At 38.6% G+C, this 20,849-nt stretch overlaps 1 protein-coding gene across 5 annotated transcripts; it reads left to right on the forward strand.

Moving 5' to 3' along the window:
• Positions 1 to 167: 167 nt before the first annotated feature.
• UBE2V2 (ubiquitin conjugating enzyme E2 V2) lies at positions 168 to 20,847 on the forward strand. 5 transcript variants are annotated; one of them, XR_014025754.1, is made up of 5 exons: positions 168 to 202; positions 4,154 to 4,299; positions 14,313 to 14,438; positions 15,508 to 17,755; positions 19,797 to 20,847. XR_014025754.1 is itself a non-coding variant. In XM_081322351.1 (4 exons), the coding sequence occupies exons 1-4, from the start codon at positions 187 to 189 to the stop codon at positions 15,652 to 15,654; spliced, it is 435 nt and encodes a 144-aa protein (XP_081178477.1). In that variant the 5' UTR covers positions 168 to 186; the 3' UTR covers positions 15,655 to 18,985. The 5 variants fall into 5 exon arrangements, 2 of the variants coding, with proteins under 2 accessions (XP_081178477.1, XP_081178478.1); XR_014025755.1 differs by having other exon boundaries at positions 15,508 to 17,189; XR_014025756.1 differs by lacking the exon at positions 19,797 to 20,847 and having other exon boundaries at positions 15,508 to 17,189; positions 17,659 to 18,985.
• Positions 20,848 to 20,849: the final 2 nt, after the last annotated feature.

Here is a 20,849-nt window from a genome sequence, read left to right on the forward strand (position 1 = left end):
CCCTCATTCTAGCCGCGAGATTCACGGATCTCGCCACACACACAAAAAAAAGAAAAAAGAAAAAAAGGAAAAAAAGTTTAGTGAAGGGGAAAGGGATTGTTTCCAGGAAATGACGTTGCACGCAAAGCAACACTCACGGCTGGCCGCCCGTGTGTTTCCGGCTGGTGGGGGAGGGGTTTGGACAAGATGGCCGGATCCACAGGTCTGTGCTGAGATTGGGGTGGGGGTCATTTGGGGCTTCCTGCGGCGCTGTCGGTTGGGAGGGAGGGCTTTGAACGTGAGGTTGAGACTAACCCTCGGAGGGCGGCTGAGCGGCTTCGGTACAGCCCGACTGAAGTTCCACCCGGGGAAGCGGAGGAGAGGCCGAGGGGTTGGCGCCGGGCAAGGAGTTCGCTTGGAAGAGACCGGGGAGGGGAAAAGAACCGGGTTAGGAACATGTCGGGGTCTCTTGTCGAGGGCGTCAGACGCGCCCTCCGAGGCGGCTGTTGTATCTTGACGGGCCGGGAGCGCTTTTCTGGGTTTTCGAACCTTTTTCTGTGGCGGAAACTTCCAGGGTTGGGGCTGTGCGAGCTGAGGCAATGTCTTCGGTCGCATCCCTTTCCAGTCAGAGTGCTGACAAATGCGGCTCTTCCCAAGCCAGCCTGAACTCAGTCGCGTGTTTCGTTTCGAAAATACAGACATTTAAAGTCTGGGACTTTACATGATTAACAGAGCTAAAAAAAACCCCACAACCCAATGAGTTTTGGCTGGCATCTTCACTTACTACTCTGTTGGTTCTGAAGAATGTTTGTTTTTAAGGGTTTTTTTTTTATAATCCTTCTCTGTCATCTTGGCTAACTTCCTTCGGATCTCAGGAAAGAAGATCTGCCACTTAAGCAGTGTATAAGCTTGGGGTTTTGCTTAGTTTTCTTCCTTTTTTGATTGTTGCTTTGCTTTTTTTTTGTTTAGTCAGTATGATAAAATAAATGTGAATATTTTTTCTCCTTTGTAGCATGCAAATATGCCTTGCCTTTTATATTATTTTGCCCATATTTCCTCATTGTTCACATTTTTTTTCTTGTTTGTGGAGAGAACATATAAGTTAACCAGAAATTCACCCTATGGTGCTTCTGAATGATGTGGCATTTCAGTGAGTGTGGAACAATAAAACAAATGATTCAGTGTGTATATGTATTATATTTACAAACTTTATTTTTCTAGTATTCTAAATTAATAAAATCTGGATTAAATCAGTTCTTGGGGTTCATGAAATGGCATCATTGCATCTCAACTCTGTATTTAAGTGTTCTAGTGCTACAGGTTCTGTTCTTACATCATTAATTTGATGCTTTAAACTGTCTAATTATTGTGACTTCAACCATTGTTAATATAGATGGGATTGTTAAATCAATGAACATTAATCATATTACCTGGAGATGCTGTTTTATTCATAACTTCTGAGTTTCCCATGGGCTTCCAGTTGCCATGATAAGGCAACTAGGCCTTTGGCAGCTGCCCTTATAAACTGATTTGCTTAGACTGTAAATATTGTTTCTTGTTAAACAGGATGTGTTTTGCACACAATGGATGCTTAAATAATTAAATGTAAGTAATGTATTATTTTTATGTTTGTATCTTCCTCATAAGAGTCCAGTGCAGTATATAAAGCAATAAAATAAACCATTGCTTTAAAATAAAGTACTTAAGTTTGGAATAGATTTGTATCTATACAAGTGTTTTAACAATAGGCATCTGTTTAAGAGTTTTGATTCTTAGTATTATTTCAAAAAGTATAACAAACATGTGTTTTCAAGTATTATCTAAACCTTGACAAATTAGGGCCAAATCTACTCTTAAGAGGGAAATTGGTAAGTAGGATATAATAACCAAAAGAGCTGCTACAATAGGATTTATATTAAATAGTGAGATGAAGCGAAGTCTTAATTGCCAGCCTCTGTGTGGGACCAGCCCCATGTCTGGGACATCAAGTACTTGGTGAGGTGTTGCCTTAAATACCTGGGTTTGAAAATATTTAGGGCCTTATGTGCTTGAATTGTGTCTGATAAAACTTATAAATAGTCTATCAGTTTTTTTAGTATGGTATCATGCTTAACTGTTTTGCTAAAATTTTGACAGCTGCATTCTGAATGAACAGTAGTTCACAGATTGCCTTTAAAGATAGTCCAATATATAATATATCACATAAATCGCATGTATAACATACCACATAAATCTAATACTGATTACCTTTTACAATGTATAATAGTCATTGATGAGTAAATAATAGATTCCTATAACCTTAAAATTATTAGACTTCTTAAACACATATATTTTTGTGAAAGCAGAAATTGCTTAGTATTTAGCTAGTTGAAAAAATGTTGTTAGGTATGCAGCCATTAAAGCATATTCCAAGCATATTTAATAAGTAGTATATTAGGTAACAATTACAATTGGACAAATGCTAGTATATATCCACTTTTTCTTCCAAAACTGTACATTTAGGAAGTCTTATGGGAAACAATGATAGTACTGTTTACAAACATGAGAAAAGCAATTTATACATCTACATCTAGTTCCGATAAGTGTGCACTGAACAAATATAGTGTGTGTTTATACCTTACATTATGTAGAAATAAAACATTTCTACTGCTTTTCTCTAAGAAAAGGTAGCTGTTTAGAATTTGCTAAGGAGTCCTTTTCCACTTTGTCTGGATTCACAGCATGGAGTAGATTGAGTGTTTCTTATTTGTGTATTTCAGTATAATAGCTATAATCGTTAATTTTTTCAGTATATTTTAATAAAATAAAGTTCAGAATTCTATCTTGAACTGCAGGTACCATCTATTAAAAACCCATAGATCTTTCCTCAGTTTGTGCCTCCAAAAGCAAAACTACTGTGTGGGCATAGTAATATTCAACCAACTTAATTGGCACTGCATGTTTGCATAATTGTTAATCTAGACAAAGAATCATGTATCACCATATTTGAATCAATAATCTGATACCAATTCCAGTGACCAGTACAATTGTGGATTTGGAGCATATAATTGATAAGAAAATGAAATATCATAAACTTACTTTTCACCAGATATTTTCCCAGACCTAGTACCTTAACAACAAAATATTTAATTTTCAGGCATAGTGTATACAGGTAGTCCTAATTTACAACAGTTCTGAACAAGCAATATGTATGACTGGTCCTCAAAGTTCCGCACCCCTGTGATCATGTGATTGTGATTTGGTGCTTGGCAACCAGCTTCCACTTACAATAGTTGCAGCATCTCATAGCATATGATCATCATTGCAACCTTCCCTGCCAGCTTTCTACAAACTGGGAGGTGAAGGCACAGGTCTGCTCCAACTCCTGTCATTTTTCCATCCTTCCACCCTCCGCAGCACCTACCTTGTACCTGGCCGTGCTCTACTGAACGACAACAGTCAGTTGTCTGCCCTTTGGAGCACCTACCTTATGTCCTGCTTGCTCAATATAATAAAATTAGTCAGAAATACTCTTGTCTGTAGTTTCTTATTTTTTCGAAACCACAGAATTACAGTCGTCAGCTTTACAACAAATCAGTAATTTGTAAACCATATTCTAGCTTGTTCTAAAACTAGTAGTTAGAATCTTTCTAATTTCAGTGTCTCACTATGGAAAAAAAGTTTTATATGTTCTGGAAAGAAAAAGGATTAAGTCAAGATTTGATTATTCACATTTGACAATGGTTCCTGGAGACTGATAATATGAACTGAAAAAATTCTCACTATCAAAAAAGCTATTTTTGGGGGCAGAAAATTGATTGGATTTGACTTCCAAGTATGAAATTTGATATTTAGAATCTACCATTTAAAATAAGACTAATGAGAAAATGTTTTTATTCCAAAGTAAATTAAACATCCATATAATGTGAAACATCCATCTAATTTATATACTGCTCATCTCGCAGTTCCAGGGCAACTCTGAGTGACTTACAATAACATTTTATGCATAATGGTTTAATTTCCAATTGGGATGTACTTTGTTTACCATGAAAGTGTTTTTGTTTTGTTTAAATACAAACATTCTGATGTGTGATTTATAATGGTTGGATTAGATGAAACATATTTATTAACAGGTTAAATAAGTTCTTAATACTATTTTTAACAATGTTAATATTGCCTCATTTCTCTCCAATAGTTAAAGTCCCTCGTAATTTTCGCTTGTTGGAAGAACTTGAAGAGGGTCAAAAAGGAGTAGGAGATGGTACAGTAAGCTGGGGTCTGGAAGATGATGAAGACATGACACTTACACGGTGGACAGGCATGATTATTGGACCACCAAGGGTTGGTGCTGCAAGTTAAATATTTTTCTAAAAAGAAACGTTTGTGTCATGTTTTAAGAGAACTTGATCTTTGGTAGTTGATATAGTTACATTCCAGTCTTCCTTTGAATCTAAATGTGGTATTTGTCAGGAGTCTTTTAACTAATAGAAACTAATAGAGGAAGTTATAAAAAATTATTTACCTTTTTGGGTATTTTGGAAATATTTTAAATATGCCCAATCTAAGACATGAACAACACACTTATAATAATAAGGACAAATACCTTTATATGTATATGTTTATTAACTATGTCATAAAAACATATTGAGAAAATAGAGCTCACAGGTGGCTATTTCACAAAGTGAAGCATACATGAATTTTGAGTGCTACTCTCCAATAGTGAAATATATTATCTTATTCCGCCGATTCAGTATTGAAATGATACCAGATAGCTACAGTTTGCCAATAAGTTTTTATTTTCAGAAATAACAAATCTTGGCCATATTAGGCTTTTTTGCAGATCACCCTCCTTTCTGTTAGTGTGTGTATGTATGTATATGTGACAAGATCAATTGGCCAGCATTAAAGAATCCAAAGATATGTTGCTTTTCCTCCTGTTGTTTTGTGGGCTTGTTGTGAGATAAAGTCAAAGACGGAATGAGAGCTCCTGCCACATGGAAACCCACAGCTCACCTTCTCCATCCACTGTATCCTTTTTAGACCTCCTAGATGTGTATCTGTTGCTGAGTTTGAAGTATGATTTTCTTGTTAGTTATCCCATTGTCAGTTATTGTTTTTTTTTAAAAAAAATCCCATTTATATCCCAACCTTCTCCGAAGACTCAGGGCGGCTTACAATCTAAAGCACAAATCAATGTGCTTAGCAATTGTGCCTGTTTTAGACATGACTACCTTGTTAGTTTTGTGTATCAGTATTATACAGCATTTTGCTCTTCAATACAAATTTGTATCTTAGAACTGAGCACGATTTAATGAATTTTGTTTACTTGCTGTAAAAGAATTTTAAGTAGGATGGTGCTTACACTATAATTCTTTCTACAGAATGGAGATCCTAGCAATGAGAAGTTTGAGGATTTACTCAGTGATGTTGAAGGAATTGTTATTATTAAATTTATTTGTTGCTCATCTCTTAATGAAATGATTCTGGGTGGCTTGCAGCATAAAACGTTAAAATCATCACATATAAATATATCTAAAACAGTAAAAATAGAAATCCCCATTCAAATAAAATTATAATTAAAAGATGAGGGAGGGAACAGGATGTGTGTGTATGTTGTAGGGGGGTAGTGGGATTGCCTCTTAGGACCCCAAGCCATCTGGCAGAGCCAGGTCTTCAGCCTCCTGCATAAGGTGAGGAGGGTGGGAGTCAATCTCATCTCCGGGTAAGATGTTCCAAAGGGCAGGAGCCACAGCAGAAAAGGCTCTTCTGGCCCCGGCCAGCTGAAGTGCCTTAGCTGATGAAGCCCATAGCATGCCTCCTCTGCTGGTGGTGGTGGGGAGGGCCAGTCTCAGTGGAGTGAGATGGTTCCTCAGGTAACCTGCACTCGTGCTATGCAAGGCTTAAAGGTAATAATCAACACCTTGAATTGCTTCCAGAAGCAGACCAACAGCCAGTGCAGTTCACGGAGCAGTGGTGTAATTTGGGTCATTCTTGGGACCCCAAGAACTGCCCCCACTGCTGCACTCTGCACCAGTTGAAGCCTCTGAATGCTCTTCAAAGGTAGGAATAATAAATATTTTTTCAGTCTGAATACAGGAAGTTGAATTTGGCTGACTCAGAATTTTCAGTCAAGATTAATGATAGAAAAGTATAAATGTACTGTTGACAGTTCCTCCTGCTTTCAAAAAGAAGGAAATATAATTTACTTGCAAATATTTTTATGGCATTCATTAGAATTGTCACATGGAAAGAACTCTTGAAGTAAGCATTCTGGAAGGACATGCTAACACTTCTACAGTTTTCTCCCAGATTATTTTAGGGTTCTTGCACATATATTTTCATTTGAGACTTTTATATAATAATCTTTATGAGGTCATGTCTTTAGGATGATTAATACAGTTTCAAACACAGCTTTAATAAAAGTTTCTATTTTTTTTAAAGTCCAAAGTTATAACTGATCAGGAGGAGGTTTCAATTTTTAGATTTCAATTAATCTAAAAGATTGATTTGATTAATTAATTTATAGTAAGCAAATCTCTGTCATGGTTACAATAAAGGATTTATACTTGGTTTATCATCTGCCTAATGTACTTGTAAATATAAAAAAATTAAACTCATACATAGCATTCATTTTGGATTATTACAACTAGTATTAAGAATTTACATCATCAGTGTCTTCATGTGTCTTTCAGTGATCATCTAGAAAATCACAATTAGACCTTAAAGTCAGGGCCTTCATGTATCTGTTATAAAATTCCAGAAAATATTTCTGTTTATTGCACCAAAATCAATGAAGAATCTATCATATTAGAATTATTGTTCATTTAAAAGGATTCCTTCCTATTTTGCCAAATGTGCCATATGTTGGAGGTATAGAAGGTTTTTCTTCTTTGACACATGTACATATATTTAGTTATTGCTTTATATTTAAAATTTTAATTTTGGAGTTCATAGCGCTTCAATTAATCTAAATCCAGATTGGAAATAGGGAGGTTGTAAGCCCTCAGTATCTTGGTCCAATAAATACCGTATATACTTGAGTATAAGCCGACTCGAGTATAAGCCGAGACCCCCAATTTCACCCCCCAAAACTGGAAAAAGTTGTTGACTCGAGTATAAGCCGATCCGCCGTTCTGCAAGCCTCTGCCGCCAGCAGAGGCTCGATCCGCCATTTTGCAAGCCTGAATACACAGGAATACCCTGTGTGGCCGCGGCTCTCGGGGAAGCCCTGGCTGTCCGCTTCCTCGCTCCACGCTGCCATTCGGGGCCCGCGCGTTCCCCGGGCAAATCGCGGCGCCCAGCAGGCGAGGAAACACGCCCGCTCCAGTCGCCCCCCCTTCCCTCAGGAGACGCGAAGCAAGTGACCGCCCGGAGCTTACCGAGGACTTGCTTCGGTGCTTCCAGGATCGCGCGCACCTCTCCCAAGCCGCCGCCGTCCGGAGACCTGCCGACGTTTGGGGAGGTTTGGGGAGGTGCGCGCGCACCTCCCCAAACCTCCCCAAACGTCGGCAGGTCTCCGGACCTCTGCGCCCTGCCTGCCTGCTTCTTTCCACAGCGGAAAGAAGCAGGCAGGCAGGGCGCGGAGGAACGGACACCTGCCGACGTTTGGGGAGGTTTGGGCACCTCCCCAAACCTCCCCAAACGTCGCCGGGTCTCCGTTCCTCTGCGCCCTGCCTGCCTGCTTCTTTCCACAGCGGAAAGAAGCAGGCAGGCAGGGCGCGGAGGAACGGACACCTGCCGTCGTTTGGGGAGGTTTGGGCGCCTCCCCAAACCTCCCCAAACGTCGCCGGGTCTCCGGACCTCTGCGCCCTGCCTGCCTGCTTCTTTCCACAGCGGAAAGAAGCAGGCAGGCAGGGCGCGGAGGAACGGACACCTGCCGACGTTTGGGGAGGTTTGGGCACCTCCCCAAACCTCCCCAAACGTCGCCGGGTCTCCGTTCCTCCGCGCCCTGCCTGCCTGCTTCTTTCCACAGCGGAAAGAAGCAGGCAGGCAGGGCGCCCAAACCTCCCCAAACGTCGCCGGGTCTCCGTACCTCTGCGCCGGGTCTCCGTTCCTCCGCGCCCTGCCTGCCTGCTTCTTTCCACAGCGGAAAGAAGCAGGCAGGCAGGGCGCAGAGGAACGGAGACCCGGCGACGTTTGGGGAGGTTTGGGGAGGCGCCCAAACCTCCCCAAACGTCGCCGGGTCTCCGTTCCTCCGCGCCCTGCCTGCCTGCTTCTTTCCACAGCGGAAAGAAGCAGGCAGGCAGGGCGCAGAGGAACGGAGACCCGGCGACGTTTGGGGAGGTTTGGGGAGGCGCCCAAACCTCCCCAAACGTCGGCAGGTGTCCGTTCCTCCGCGCCCTGCCTGCCTGCTTCTTTCCGCTGTGGAAAGAAGCAGGCAGGCAGGGCGCGGAGGAACGGAGACCCGGCGACGTTTGGGGAGGTTTGGGGAGGCGCCCAAACCTCCCCAAACGTCGGCAGGTGTCCGTTCCTCCGCGTCCTGCCTGCCTGCTTCTTTCCGCTGTGGAAAGAAGCAGGCAGGCAGGGCGCGGAGGAACGGAGACCAGGCGCAGAGGAACGGAGACCCGGCGACGTTTGGGGAGGTTTGGGGAGGCGCCCAAACCTCCCCAAACGTCGGCAGGTGTCCGTTCCTCCGCGCCCTGCCTGCCTGCTTCTTTCCGCTCTGGAAAGAAGCAGGCAGGCAGGGCGCAGAGGAACGGAGACCCGGCGACGTTTGGGGAGGCGCCCAAACCTCCCCAAACGTCGGCAGGTGTCCGTTCCTCCGCGCCCTGCCTGCCTGCTTCTTTCCGCTGTGGAAAGAAGCAGGCAGGCAGGGCGCAGAGGAACGGAGACCCGGCGACGTTTGGGGAGGTTTGGGGAGGCGCCCAAACCTCCCCAAACGTCGGCAGGTCTCCGTTCCTCCGCGCCCTGCCTGCCTGCTTCTTTCCACAGCGGAAAGAAGCAGGCAGGCAGGGCGCGGAGGAACGGACACCTGCCGACGTTTGGGGAGGTTTGGGCGCCTCCCCAAACCTCCCCAAACGTCGGCAGGTGTCCGTTCCTCCGCGCCCTGCCTGCCTGCTTCTTTCCGCTGTGGAAAGAAGCAGGCAGGCAGGGCGCGGAGGTCCGGAGACCTGCCGATGTTTGGGGAGGTTTGGGGAGGTGCGCGCGCACCTCCCCAAACCTCCCCAAACTTCGGCAGGTCTCCGGACGGCGGTGGCTTGGGAGAGGTGCGCGCGATCCCGGAAGCACCAAAGCCTCGGCCACGCACAAGTCCTCGGTAAGTTTTTTTTGTTGACTGGAGTATAAGCCGAAGTGGAATTTTTCAGCCCAAAAAGTGGGCTGAAAAATTCGGCTTATACTCAAGTATATACGGTACACTATTTGCAACTTTACTGCATGAAGCTTTAAGAGTTAGTTCTATCTAGAATGTTTTAATTATAATAATATAGTTGTGATCCTTATGCTGAATGCCATTTTATCTAGGAGAAGAAGCAGTTGATAGCCAATTTTGTAGCATCTATCAATTTTTAGATTAATCTTCAAACAGCAGAATTGACCTGACTGATAATTAACTTGATGTGTGCCCACAATTTTCTAAGTTTTGTGTATGTGTATATTGTATTTTTGATTTCTGCATTATTATTTGCTAATGACTTCATTAATCATTTTATATTAATAAGCCAAATAGAGATTAAATAATTATATATTACTTATGTGGGTAACATTATTTGGGTATGGAAGCTAATTGGGCATGAGCTGGTTAGTACTTGAGTGGAAAACTAAGGATTCCCAGGGCTTTAGACCAGATGAAAAGAAAGATTACATTGGCGAAACACTTCCATATTTCTGCAGAGAGAAAGAAGTATATCCATAAAGTTACCAAGAATCAAATTTGACTTGAAGGAAGTTCACTTCTTACTTGTACACAGAAACAATCTATTGAAATAATAACCAACATTTTATTCTAGTTAGGACAGTTCTCTAAGTGCTGTCATTTTGTATTATTTTAGCTCAAAATCTGAATTGCTTCTTGAGCAATTGGAAGTAAAATTGCTTATGGTTTGCCATTGCGGCTGCCGCGGACGCTGGAAGGTGAGCTCCATCTTCCATGTCCAATTTTGCTCCGCTCAGGGACCCTGGAAAGGATCAAAAGTTGCCCTGTAGGGGTGAGGAGCAAGGAGGGGACCCCTGCTTGATTACAGGAGGGCAGCAGCTCTTCCTCTTGATTCAGGGCAGCCCTCCAAACTGGCGGAGGAAAGACCGGCCAGTAATATGGCCCATCACTAGGCTGCAGACAGCCGAAGTCAAACTCACCACTAAGCACTTTGAAAGCAACACGGATAGAACTGGGTGAGATCTGATCTTCTCTTTACCCTAAGTCAGGGGTGTCAAACTGCCGGCCAGCGGGCCGGACGTGTCACGACAAAACCGTGCCCACTCCATTGCCGGCAATGGGGAAAAAGCTCTGATACGTCGCATGACATCACGTGATGTCGCGAGTTTGACATGCCTGCCCTAAGTACTTTATCTTCCTGTAAAAGCTGCCTGAAGTATGTTTCCCCCTGTGAGGAGAGAGGGAAGGGAATTTCTATCCCACCCTCTAAGAATAGTGGCATCTGACTACCCAGGGGAATTAAAGCATTAAAAGAACAACTTTAATCTAATTGGATTTATATGTTTCTGAAACTTGGGGACCAAAATTTTTCCTATTTTTATTGGTGACTTGTTTTTACTACAAAAAAGAAATAAAATTGGAAAAAGGATTATAAAAATTTGGGACTTAAAAAACCTTAAATGGCATCGGTGACATCTTGTGGCAAATTTGGTATTACAACTTGTTATTTCCTAAAAGAGACGGCTCGAAGCCCAGATCTTAGATAAGACTTCTGACCTTGGCACTACCTGTGAGAGCCTTACTGTAAAAGAACAGTTGGGCAGCATAACTGGCCTACTTGAACTGTGAATGTAAACCTTTACTGACTCTCAGAGTTATATGTTGGAAATTGCTTTCCTATCTCTTTATTTGAGGAATAGTGGTCACTATATAAGATGTTGAAATACTTTGGACTATAAAATCTTGCTTGACAAACGACTTCTATTAGAAAGACTATTTATAAACATGTGAAAGAGATGGATGAAGATCAGGAAAAGATCCTTTCCACGTTGAAAGCAATACATGAAACCATTCTTTCAGCTTGTGATAAAATAAGACCTAACATAAAAGATCAAGATGCCAGCTTAGATACACAAACCCAAACTTTGACTACAACCAAAGAACCAACAATGCAGAAGATAACAGAAGAAGTGGGACAATCAAATATTAAGAGAGAGGACTCAGTTGATCAACAAATACAGCTGATGGAAAATCCAGAAAAGGAAGTGACAACACTGAAAATGGAAATGACTTTCTATATAAATCAGAAGAAATTTGAAAAAGAAGAACAGATTGAATGGAAGACAAACATATCAGGGCAGGCATGGGGAATTGGAATAACAGGGAGACAACTTAATGAATATAAATGGGCTAGTCCTTCCAAAAAATGGCGATTAAATGGTCTCTTTTATTTCAAATAACATATATAATACAGGGAGATCTATTTGATGATCTAAAAGCACTCATATGGAAGCCTAGTTGGCAAAGGAAAAAAGCCAGAATAAGGTTGAAGAAAATTGGAGTTTTGACTTATTAGAGGGGATTTCATATTATTAATTAGAGGGTTAAAGGGAGAAGTTGAGATAAGGGGAATTCTGGTCATTAGATTTAAAATACTGGAAATTAGTTGAAAATAAGGACTTTATCTGTTTAATATTTAAAAATTAGACCTAAAAGGGAAAAGAAAAGTAATTATTATGAATATGTTTGATTTATTGATTAACTCAGGTAATATACATAATGGTTTTGATTTATTAAAGGGGATATTGTATTATTAAGTAGATGATTTAATATGGTGGAAAATAGATAACTCTTAGGAAATAGAACAAGATTACATTCAAATAGATAAATGTGTCTTTTGGATATTAGATTTTGTTATTTATTTTATTTATTTATTTATTTTATTACATTTATATACCGCCCTTTCCCGGAGGACTCAGGGCGGTTTACAGGGAATTAAAAACCAAAAATACAAAAGTTAAAACCAGTTTAAAAAAGATTAAATTTATCCCTGTACAAATAAAACCCCAATTAAAATAAATTAATCCTCAGCCTGGGCCAGAGAGCTCGAAGAGCCAGGTCTTCAGGCCCCGGCGGAATGAACGGAGGTTGGGGGCAGTCCTCAGCTCCACTGGCAGCTGGTTCCAGAGGGCAGGCGCCCCCACTGAGAAGGCCCTATCCCTGGGTGTTACCCGCCGGCAATCTCTTACCGGTGGGACCCTGAGAAGACCCTCCCTGTGGGAGCGCACTGGACGAAGGGAACTTGATGCTGGCAGCAGGTGTTCCCTCAAATACCCCGGACCCAAGCCATGTAGGGCTTTATGAATTGAGACAAGGGAAATCTTGGTTACCCAAAGCCTGAAAATTATAAATATCAAAGATTAAATTGGAATATTGATGAGAAAATAAAAATTGGGTAAAAATTAATAACAGGATATGGATTGTTTATGAAGATTGAATGTAATTAAGATACTTATAAGCTAAAAATTTATTGCTAAATGTAATATTGATGTTTTTACTGAGTTGATATAATAAGAACTGTACTAGCTTGAATATGAGACAGTAAATGTTAAGGGAAAAAGAGAAGAAATATTTGATGTTGTAACTTGAGATTTGTACTAAAAATTTTATTATTAAACTATTGATTAACCCGGTCACCACGTTGCTTTTTAAATACTTAAATGTAAAATTGGAAAATTAATAAAATATTATTAAAAAAGAAAATGGAAGTAAACAGGTGTGAAGCAACCTTAATGGGTTGAATCCTTTTACTTTAATGGATTGTTATCTTGTGATGGATACCATTCTGCCAGCAGAAATTATTTTTAATGACTGCATTTCTAAGTGGTCCTCAAATCTGCGGTAAAGGAATAGGGAACCCCTTGAGATCAGGAAATACCCTTGCATAAGGGGAAACCTGCTTTGTAAATTTATATGTAGTCCAATCATTGCATAGCCATGAATTTGGAGAACTAAAAGGTCAATATCCATCACAACATAATAGCAGCAACATTTAAGGCATCAGGCTAGAAACCAGGAGATTGTGAGTTCTAGTCCTGCCTTAGGCATGAAGGCTGGCTGGATGACTTTGGGCTAGTCACTTTCTCTCAGGCAGCTCACAGGGTTGTTGTGAGGAAAATAGGAGGAGGAAGGAGTATTAAGTATATTTGCTGCCTTTATTTATAAAAATAATAAAGGCAGTATAAAAATAAATGTACATGGAACATGAATAAAACATACTGTTGTTCAATGGGAAGAACTGAGTTGTAAAGAAAATATTTATAGCTTGGTTAAGTTGAAAAGGGAAATAAAATTAGCCTCTAAGTATAATTAGTTTTGATATTTATCTTCAAGCTATTACAAATTTACAGAAATTGATTTTATTTGGCAAGTTCTGTATTTCTGATAAATTGACTGCTTTGCCACCATTATTTTGTTCTGTGTCAGATATGCACATTATTTTAGGATCAGAAGCTTGAGTTGACCTATCATGTTTAGAACAAAGAAATTGGTGTGGCATAACTAAAGCTAACTTTGATTTTGTTTAATTTGAATGTATAGTATAGTTATTTAAATTGTAATTAAAGGCAATTTGATTACTTCACATGTGTGCAATATTTTCTCTTCCATACAGCAATAAATATAAATGATAATATCTGGAGGAACTTGAGAATTAAATAACAATTAGGAGCTCTCGAAGCTCCACATACTTTTCTCAGTGTAAAATGGATTCTTTGAATAATTACTTGGAGTTGCTATTATAGGAATAGATGTTTTTAATTTATCTGATTTTTTAAAAAAATATTTGGCTAAATCCTTTAATATAGTATATCTAAAATAGTCTGATGCATGTAGAGAAGCAAACAGATAATCGTGTTGTGGCCATGCTTATATTAATTAAATTGAAAATATTGTATTGTTTTTTCCCATTCAGTTAGAGTTCCTATCTATACATAGTCTTAGGTGGAATAGAAACTAGGTTTACAAACAAATCCTTTGGAATGGTGATAATGCAACTCCTAAAATAACCTAAAATCTATTAATCAGCTGATTAACAGAAGTGAATATTGTAATATATCCCTAGCATTCTTCAATTTCTGCTGGATTTGCTCAGCAAAAGTCTTCCATCCCTGAAATATGACTGGGTTTATTTACTTGTTTTCTTAAAATTATGAATGCATATTTTCATTATGATTAACTTTTTGTCTTCTCTGTTTACTAGACGAATTATGAAAACAGAATATACAGCTTGAAAGTAGAGTGTGGGCCTAAATATCCTGAAGCACCTCCAACAGTTAGATTTGTAACTAAAATTAATATGAATGGAATAAATAATTCCAATGGAATGGTAAGTTGGACGCAAAATGAGCCAACTAATTTGGCAGGAATGTTGTGAAGGATTCTGCTTGGCAGGGAGACTGGGCTTAAAGTTAAGGAACATTTCTCTTTATAAGTTGTCATGTATTGTTTGTAACTATATACATCTGGATCACTGTAACTATTGTCAAAATGATGTGGAGATTGATTACATTTTTTAAAATTGCATATTGGTAAATACACCACAGTATTAAAATTTTGATTCAGATATAAAATTGCTCACAACAGGATGTTTAGTAATTAATAGTGAAAATTAAAACACTTAATTTGATAGTGTTTTATTTGTTATCAGAGATTATTAAAACATAGAACTGACTATGGGAAATGCCCAGTGAAGGGAAGTAGTGGGAACTGTAATCCCACTTTGCCAAGGCAGCTGCAAGGAGGAGCTTTGATGGAGGAGAGACTAAAGATGTCTGTTTCTGATAATCCTCTTAATGTATAGATCTAATTGGACTGTCCTGGATAGATGGATAAACAATTAATGAGATTGTATCTGCAAACTGTTGAAGAATACTATATAAGAATTTCTATTTTAAAAGCCAACAGTTATGCATGTTCCAGAAATTAAATATGAATGGTTGAGTATTTTTTTAAAGATAAAGCAATGTCATTGTATATTTGGTGTACTATTCCCAGAAAAAGTAATTGGAGCATGTTAACAGTTAAGCGGTATTTCTTGAATATGACAGTATAAAACATATATGCATAAATAATTCCCTGCTTTTTATATGCTTTTCCATTTTTGAATTATTAAGGAAAAAATATATTCATGCCTTGAAAGTGTCCCTCTATAGCTTAGGTTTAAAAAGAAAATTCACAGGGCACCAACATAAAGGTTCTTATTTCAGACACTGTGAGCTATAATTCCTTTCCTGTTGTAATAATCAATAGTCTCTCCTTTTTTGCACTTACAAATTAATGAAGCAGTTTGAATTGCTGTTCATATTTTCTGAAATATACATGCTGAACTGTTGATACCATTCTAGAATAAATTATTCTACATTCTCGGTTTACATGTATGATTTCTTTCTTTATAGGTGGATGCACGGAGCATACCAGTGTTAGCAAAATGGCAAAATTCTTATAGCATTAAAGTTATACTTCAAGAGTTAAGGCGTCAAATGATGTCCAAAGAAAATATGAAGCTTCCACAACCTCCAGAAGGGCAAACTTACAACAATTAATTTTAGCTGAATCCCAAACTTGTCTTAAACAACTTCTACTTATGTTAATGTCTTGATTCAATTTCACAATGCAAACCACCCACACATTAAGAGTTTCTGCTGGTGTATATGATCTGGACATTGAAAGAATATATATATATGTATGCCCCATATGTTTTCAGGCACAATCAGAGAAAAAAGGCAGCACAATTTTTTCCTCTTTACCAAGCACTATCATAAAGTAGCCTAAATTTGGAACTCCAGTGTTTCAAGATGAGCGCATGATCGGAAGTGTCAGGTTGCTGTGGAATAATGTTTCAGAAACTTTGCAAGAAGAAAAAACAACTAATGGCATGCTTTATCCATCTTGCTTTAGTGAAAGAGCTGCAGATTAAATCAATTAAGTAGCAGGTACTGCAAATACCATTGCTCGACTTGTTTAATTTTTGCAATGTGTGGGTGCTGACTGCTAGTAGTGTTTCAGAATATGGTCAGGATTGTTTTGATACTTGTATTTATAAAATGGGGGAATGATTTTCTTTTAAGCAGCTCCTGTGTGTTTCATGTAATGGACATTGCAAATATTTGTTTACAGTCTTCGTTCTAATAAACCATGCATTTAAGTTTTAGTGAAACCAACAAACAAAAAAAAGGAAATAGGTGTATGGATATGTGATTGAGAATAAAGTTAGTCTTCAAATGTAAATAAAATGTGAAAAATATTCCCTGAGGCTGTGCTATTTCTAAATTTATGCTGGCAGTACTCTGCAAGTTTGAGAAGTCAGATGTTGCTCCTAATCTTGTCTTAATTACCCTCTTTGTCTTGGTATCTAGGCTGCTGGAGCAATTTTAATGGAACCAGTTATATTAGACTGCATGTGTAATTCTTAATTTTCAACTAAATGGCCCTCTATTTGTAACCTTTTTGCTTTTGTGATGCTCAGTTCGTACGTTGAATTCTTGAACTCTCTTTGCTATTAGCAGGTATAGTATTAAAAGTAATAAGAGGGGAAAGATACAACTCCTTGTAAGTATGTTATTGCTGGCTTTTTAGGTGCTTTTGTGTTTTGTGCTATTGCTGCTCGATGGTTCAGGAGCCCTAGATGGACAGTAAGGTGTTGAAAATTCAATCTGTCTTTTATTTCTTTTCCCTTCATATTGATTGAAATATGCATGCTAACGCCTTCAACAAATTGAGGTCTCTTATTCATATGCCAGCAGCTAAGGTACTATCTAAGGTACAAGATCTGTGTAGCCATTGTGGATGGATAATCTATTAGCTCAGCCTAATCTTGTTTGCAGAGTATAAATGTTACTTTTAGAAATATTTTCTTTTTTCCACCTTCATTTTTACATGAGTGGATACATTAATGTAGGAATAAATTCCTTTTTCTTTGTTCCTTTTAAAATGAACAGGATAAGAAGCTGTTTAAGGGATGCTTTCTGCTAAGAAAATGTTAAAATTTTGTTTTTCATGAAATTCAGTTTGCAGCTTCTACCTTCAGAATAAATGGAAATCAAGAAAAGATTAATCCATATTTTCAGATATATTAAAGGTGAACAGCAGTTTCTTCATGATGTGGCCTTCATAACTAATGCATGTTTTATAGTTGGATATCTATATCTTACAAATTGTCTTATAGGGAAATTGCCCTAAATATACACATGGTAAATAAACCTCAGTCCTGAGTTCCTAAATGTATTTTGCTAGATTATGAGCTTTCTGAATGTAATGGAACTTAATTTTTTAATGTATGTATGTGTATTTACATGCATATATTCTTTTATCATAGCTCGTACCATTTTGAGAAAAAAAACCTCCACTATGATAATCTAATCATAAGAAGGCGGCTTTCTTTTTGAAAAATTCTGATAAGATATATTTCCCAAGTTGACCAGCTTTTCCATTTCCATTCCACTATACTTTATTGATACATAATATTGCCCTTTCCTTGATAAGTTTCTATTGGTACTTAATTTGATAAATTAGCAATATGTGATTGACTACCTGATTCTACATTCAAGATCTGGATAACATGAACTGAGGTACCAGGAGTGAAAATTGTGGAACAGTATGACTGGGAGTGGGCAGTGCAAAAAACCATCTGGAGGAGCCTTGAAGGTTGATGAATTATACCCCTAAAGCCATTTTGTGCCTTTTCCCCTTAAAGCTTGGCAACTTTTCAGTGTAATGATATTAGTAAGATCATAAAAACAAAGTTCCTTGAGCACAGAGCCATGTGTAAGACAGGGCAACTTGACATCAGCCTTAAATTAACTATTTGGTGGTGCAAAATATGTATATGTGACAACAGTATAAATAAGGCAAGCAAAAAAAAATTCCTTCAAAAATCTCGGTGCACAATAATTTTTAAAAGATGTGCCTGGAAAAAAGGTATTGCTAAAGGATAATTAACAAGTATGAGAATGGGTTTAAATTTTGTACTAAGCCATTATTTTCTAACAATGATTTCTGAAAGAAGCCAGAATTTGCAGAAGTCACAGAATATACAAAATAAAAACTATGTTATTACTTAAATATGAATCCATCAGACCATGTATGATATACAATTCAGGCTTCATACATACTGCTAAGCCATAGCTTGTTTTAATAAGCCATTATGGCCTGGTTCATATGGAATACTAAGTCATCAATCATGCTTTTATAAGCCACAGTTACTGAGCTAACACACCACATTAAGCTAAAACTAAAATCACCTTAGGCCATAGAGTTAGTGATGTGTCAACCCAGCCTTTGGATGTACAGGTTTGCTCTTACTACGAAAAAAGGCAGCTACCTCAGCAAGTACTGAGGGATAAGGATTTGGGAAGATGCGAGGTCAGAGTTGTGTGCACCAAGTGATGGCTCCAAGGTCTAAGCCAGGGGTAGGCAACCTTGGCTCTTTTATGACTCGTGGACTTCAACTCCCAGAATTTCTGAGCCAGCATGCTGGCTCAGGAATTCTGGGAGTTGAAGTCCACGAGTCATAAAAGAGCCAAGGTTGCCTACCCCTGGTCTAAGCTATCTTGGTTACTTTGGGGTATTAATGATGAATATTGCCTCATTGGTAGTGCTGAAACGATGCAGCCATCAATTTGGTCAGCTGATGTCTGTTGAATAAAGAGATGCCATCTTGTCTTTTCCCTCAGGCAGCAAAATGTATTGCACCAGCTTTGTATGAGTGATTTTTTTTTGAGGGTCCGACTCATTCTGATATACTGAGAATAGTACATTATTAGTATTCTATTTTCTAATGTGTGTTGACTGCATTCGCTTCTCAGTGTTTGTTTGATTGTTTCACTGTAGTTGCCTATAATAAATGTTTGGAACAAGTGCCATTTTTAAGCTGTATGTTTGCTCAAAGACAATCATGCTATTATGAGGCCCAAAGAACAACAGAATAACATCTGCATAGGGAAGCCCCCTTCCTCCAATCTCCCAGTATTAGGTAACTCCCAACCCCCACCCCCAAAATGAATACTGTTAGGCTTAGATTTCAAAAATAGAGAGGCATCTTTTAAACTAGTGTTTTTCACTCTCAGCAATTTTAAAATGTGCAGGCTTCAATACCCAGAATTCTCATGCTGGCTGGGGAATTCTGGGTGTTGAAGTCCACACATCTTAAAAGTTGCTGAGTAACACCCTTTAATCAACATTCTGAAACCGGCAGTGTTTCAGTCCCCTATAGACTATAAGGAGCGAAACTGTACCTGTTCATCTTTGCATTCAATCACCTGCTATTACCTGGCTGCCACGGGCAATAGACCTTTACATTCTCTGCTAATCTGGCTTGTCCTTTTCTAATTAAGCTTTACTGCATCTTGTAGAAACAAATTTCAACATATTTTTTTGAGTGAAGGACAATAATTGGAAAATGGGGCTGACCCTGAGTTTGAGTAGTACAATATAGGTTAGGATAAGGTTAAAACAGTTCTGCCTCATTTATTGTAGGTTAACTTAATGCAAAAATACATTGAGTATTATCTCTGAGCAAGAAAAGGAATTGGATGATATGCTTCAGGATAGCTTTATTACATTTCACCCCAATAAACACTTTGTTTAATGGCAGTGTTTAACTATATGCACAGGTGTCTACCATTTGTTCTGTGATAAGAAATTTTATTTATTAATTTACAATAAAAAATTTGCTTTCTTTCCACAGCTAAAATGGCCATATTCAAATGGCTTCATATTCAAAGAAATGAACCTTTTTGACAGTTTGATAAGTCCTTCTAATGGTCAGAAGGTCACCATCCCTTTCACCCTATTCCAGATACCAATGATGTTGCTCTATGTGAAATTTGTAAATCATGCTATGCCCATAAAGAGATTCACAATGTAGTTTGTAATTAAAATGTGTCTCTTCCATTTTTACCTGTTGTAAAGCAAAAATAACTGCCTGAGGCATTCTTCCATTGTTGTGCTGCATAAATAATGGCACTGATGCAGAACTTTTAAGTTATGACTTGACAAGCCATCTTACGTAAACAGGCAGTACTGATACTATTTTCAAGTTTACAGTAAACATCATGATGGTACAGGAAGAAAGAAAATGTGTTTTTTAGAAACATTAACTGGCACTAGATTCAGAAGATTTAGTCATGGATTGTTTCCATTCCTGTATGCTACCATTTACTTTTATGTGTATTGCCTATCAATACTATTTTTATATATAAAGTCAATATTTCATCTAACTTTCATAAGGATTTGTGTGATGCTAGTGTCCATGCACAAACACAAAATAGCATGCTCCATTCTCCAGCTACATTGTCTTCCATGATGAATGTGCAAGTATACTTCAAGGTTTTATACTGGGAAATTTCATGTGTTCCGTTTTCAACCAAGACAGGTAATATTCTTCCACAGAAGTCATCTCTGAGGATGTAACATGTATATGTATTTGTATGGAGAGAAAATGCCTCTGTTCTTGGTCACACAAATAATTGACCCAGATTGCCACAATTAGTCATACTTAAAATGCATTCACTATGAATCTTCCATTTAGAGCAAATGAGAAACTCTTGTTCTTGTCATTTTCCCCATATGCTTACATTTCTTTTGAGACAAGAAAAATGGCTTCTTTGGCTCTTATTTAGAGAAAGTAAACAGTATCTGCACAGAGGAGGAGCAGCAGCAGCAATAGCAGCAAACTCAAGTACACTTGGATATTGGCGATGGGCCTTATCACTTGACATATACAACAGTCCTTGATATC

This window comes from Vipera berus, assembly GCF_964194415.1.
Source record: "Vipera berus genome assembly, chromosome: 3".
Classification (NCBI taxonomy): domain Eukaryota; kingdom Metazoa; phylum Chordata; class Lepidosauria; order Squamata; family Viperidae; genus Vipera; species Vipera berus.